The sequence below is a fragment of the Limulus polyphemus genome, unplaced genomic scaffold, assembly GCF_000517525.1.
Source record: "Limulus polyphemus unplaced genomic scaffold, Limulus_polyphemus-2.1.2 Scaffold6829, whole genome shotgun sequence".
NCBI classification, from domain to species: domain Eukaryota; kingdom Metazoa; phylum Arthropoda; class Merostomata; order Xiphosura; family Limulidae; genus Limulus; species Limulus polyphemus.
This window is the reverse complement of record NW_013672439.1, coordinates 11,707-15,492: the sequence shown is the minus strand read 5'-3', so window position 1 is coordinate 15,492 and position 3,786 is coordinate 11,707. Positions and strand designations below refer to the sequence as shown.

Here is a 3,786-nt window from a genome sequence, read left to right as displayed (position 1 = left end):
ACGACCGCCACTGAGCCCGGTTTCTCGCCATATCCTGCAGCGTTAACAGCCATTGGTCTGCGGCGTCGTTAGACTCCCTGGATGGGGTCCGCGCCCTGCCAACTGAAGCTAATCTACTTGTAAGCCCTTTCGTCTGACGGCTCCAGGTCAGTGCTTGGCCCCCACGTACTCTATGCCAGCTTGGATTGGAGGTAGCAAAGAGTGTCCTATCTTAAACTTATACTCATTGTTTTATATTTAATTTCCTTTTTAATATTTGTATATTTTTGTTATTCAACCTGAGTGATTGTTGGTGTACTCGTGATCATGTTCGGCAGGTTTGTTTAAATACACAAGCATTCGTTCTAGTATTTGTTGTTATTTTCATAACTGTGTCGTTCATTCGTGGTTTAGTATGTTGGTCTAAGGCTGAAAGGTAACACCCATTGAATACTTTTTTTAAATAACTAAATAAAGCATTTGTATGGCATAAATTATTTTTTAGCAAAGTAATAATAAATATTCTAAAATATTGAATCTCTTCGTCTTCATTCTACCAAGTTTTTGTACTTACACTGGCTTATTGTCTGTGTTTTTTTTATCCTGGTTCCTACTTCTCTAATATACATGAAATGTATGAATAGAGAAAACATTAAAAACAGGTTATATTCTATGTCAATTTTAGTGTAGGTAATGACTACCAGATGAATAAAATGATATGATGAGTTTACAAACAGCTTTGTGATCGAAAGTGTAGAGAACTAGAAAACAAAATCCACTGTTGTGTTTTGTAACTGCTATCAGATTTGTACACATACATACATACAGAGAGAGAAAAACAAACACAGAAGAATAACAAATAACTCGAGTGTGTGATGTGAGTAAGAGAGTCGGAATGTCACAGAATATAATATATAATTTAGACATTGATAAACTGGTAGTGTTTAAAATGTGGACAGTGGAGAATGTTTAACAGAATTTTTTATAACAGAAGTGATATTTAGTTTTTTATATGAATGGGCATCAAACTAGATTTGGCCCAGGTTTTGACAAACTAAGATAATGCAGTTTGCAGGTTACATTTTTTTTTTTAGGTATAAAACCTAACTGTTGTTTATTTAGAATTCTTTGCATTTCAGATAGTAGCCTAGCCATGGCAGCCCTTCGTAAAAAGCTGGTGATTGTTGGAGATGGAGCCTGTGGTAAAACTTGCCTTCTTATCGTGTTCAGCAAGGACCAGTTTCCCGAAGTGTATGTACCTACAGTGTTTGAAAACTATGTTGCTGATATTGAAGTAGACGGGAAACAAGTAAGTATGGAACAATGATCCCACGTATAGGTATTACAGTATGGAACTATGATCCCTTGTATAGGTATTACAGTATGGAACGATGATCCCTCGTATAGTTATTACAGTATGGAACGATGATCCCTCATATTGGTATTACAGTATGGAACGATGATCCCTCGTATAGGTATTACAGTATGGAACGATGATCCCACATATTGGTATTACAGTATGGAACGATGATCCCACATATTGGTATTACAGTATGGAACGATGATCCCTCGTATAGGTATTACAGTATGGAACGATGATCCCTCGTATAGGTATTACAGTATGGAACGATGATCCCTCGTATAGGTATTACAGTATGGAACGATGATCCCTGGTATAGGTATTACAGTATGGAACGATGATCCCACATATAGGTATTACAGTATGGAACGATGATCCCATATATTTCATCGTTCCATACTGTAATACCATCCCACGTATAGGTATTACAGTATGGAACGATGATCCCTCGTATAGGTATTACAGTATGGAACGATGTTCCCTCATATAGGTATTACAGTATGGAATGATGATCCCTGGTATAGGTATTACAGTATGGAATGATGATCCCTCGTATAGGTATTACAGTATGGAATGATGATCCCACGTATAGGTATTACAGTATGGAATGATGATCCCTCATATAGGTATTACAGTATGGAACGATGATCCCACATATAGGTATTACAGTATGGAATGATGATCCGTCATATAGGTATTACAGTATGGAACGATGATCCCTGGTATAGGTATTACAGTGAGTTCACTTTGTACCTCATTGAATTCATTGAAGTAACCAGAAAAAAAAAGTCAAAACTAGAGCCTATAATGTAGTTTTTGTCATTGAGAGTAATGCATGTAATTTATGCTACAACATTCCCTAACTTATAACACCAGACTTTCTCTTTAAGTAGAGTGTGAGAATTTTATGAGTTTACGCAGAGTAAAATATTTTATAATTTGTATTAACAAAAAAAATTCTTCTATTTTAATAAAAATAATCAGGAAATTTCACGCACACAAAAACAAATCATAAAAATTTTTAAGACCGAACAAATATACCAAGATTCAACTTCTGTAAGGTCCAGGCTAGAATACCAATTGTTTTATGATTAATAATTAGTAACATCATTCCTTTTGTATTAATAATTTTGAATTTTGTATAATAAACTTTGCCTTTAATTTGTTGATGTCAGCATTACGAAAAGCGATGAAAAATATATATTGATCTCAATGCAAGTGTCGTGTATCATGTCTTTTCAAATGCTGAGTTAATTTTGTACATACTTTTTGTTTTGTTTACTAAAGTGACACATCTTGAATAAGTTTGGCTTGACCTAATCAGAGAAAATTCATTAGATCCAAACTTTTTCTCGTCCATTAAGAAAGGCCTACAAGAATTACACAAGTAAACTATCTGTAGTTATAAGTTAAAGTTCCACGTAATTAGTTTAATTATTTTTAATTGCCAAGAAATACTACTAAAAATAAACATGTTGGCCCTCTGTTGGTGAGTAAGGAACTTCATTATTCAATCTTTTGAATAATTTATTTTCAGGCACATTGTATATTAGTAGTAAAAAACTAATATAACATTTTTGGCACATTGAAAGTTAAACTCTATTACTTGTTTCTTCAGCCGACTGGTTCAGTAACACAGTTATCATCATCGGGGATTGAAACTACAGTGTTGGCTTAACCCTTTAAACAAGGGCAGATGAGATTACCATCTGCTCGACTCTGGGACATTTATGCAACTAAAATACGGTAACTGTGCGTTCCTCACAGATTCTGTTAAAGTTTATGAGTATTTTGTACACAAAGAATGATGTTATTTTAATCACATCTTTCCTCACAGATTCTGTTAAAGTTTATAAGTATTTTTTACCCAAAGAATGACGTTATTTTAATCACATCTTTCCTCACAGATTCTGTTAAAGTTTATAAGTATTTTGTACACAAAGAATGACGTTATTTTAATCACATCTTTCCTCACAGATTCTGTTAAAGTTTATAAGTATTTTGTACACAAAGAATGACGTTCCTCACAGATTCTGTTAAAGTTTATAAGTATTTTGTACACAAAGAATGACGTTCCTCACAGATTCTGTTAAAGTTTATAAGTATTTTGTACACAAAGAAATGACGTTATTTTAATCACATCTTTCTAATAAAGATGTTATTTACATATAGCAGATATTTGCACTGACTGTTGAAATAGGTCGAGTGAAATGTGGTTTTAATTTTATATCTTTCAGTTGCATAATCTCTAAAACCTTCTAAATGGATATCACTAACTCTAGTTATTATCATCAATGTACAGTGCAATGAAATAACTAAAATTAGGAAATAGAAAAAAAAATAACATAACTTTTAAATTTTTAGTTAGAGTATCTTTATTACATGTTGTTTTACTTTATATTCTATAATTTTAGGGTTCGTTTTTCCTTTTTCTACCTACTAGTTAA

At 33.1% G+C, this 3,786-nt stretch overlaps 1 protein-coding gene across 1 annotated transcript in view; it reads left to right on the top strand.

The window, feature by feature from the left end:
- The window catches only part of LOC106474109 (ras-like GTP-binding protein RHO), a gene marked incomplete at its 3' end in the record, with an annotated part of 26,906 nt that overhangs the window by 15,036 nt on the left and 8,084 nt on the right, over positions 1-3,786 (top strand). Inside the window, exon 2 of the mRNA XM_022402485.1 lies at positions 1,119-1,288. Coding sequence (XP_022258193.1) covers positions 1,119-1,288 — 170 coding nt within the window. The remainder of the gene's footprint in view (positions 1-1,118; positions 1,289-3,786) is intronic.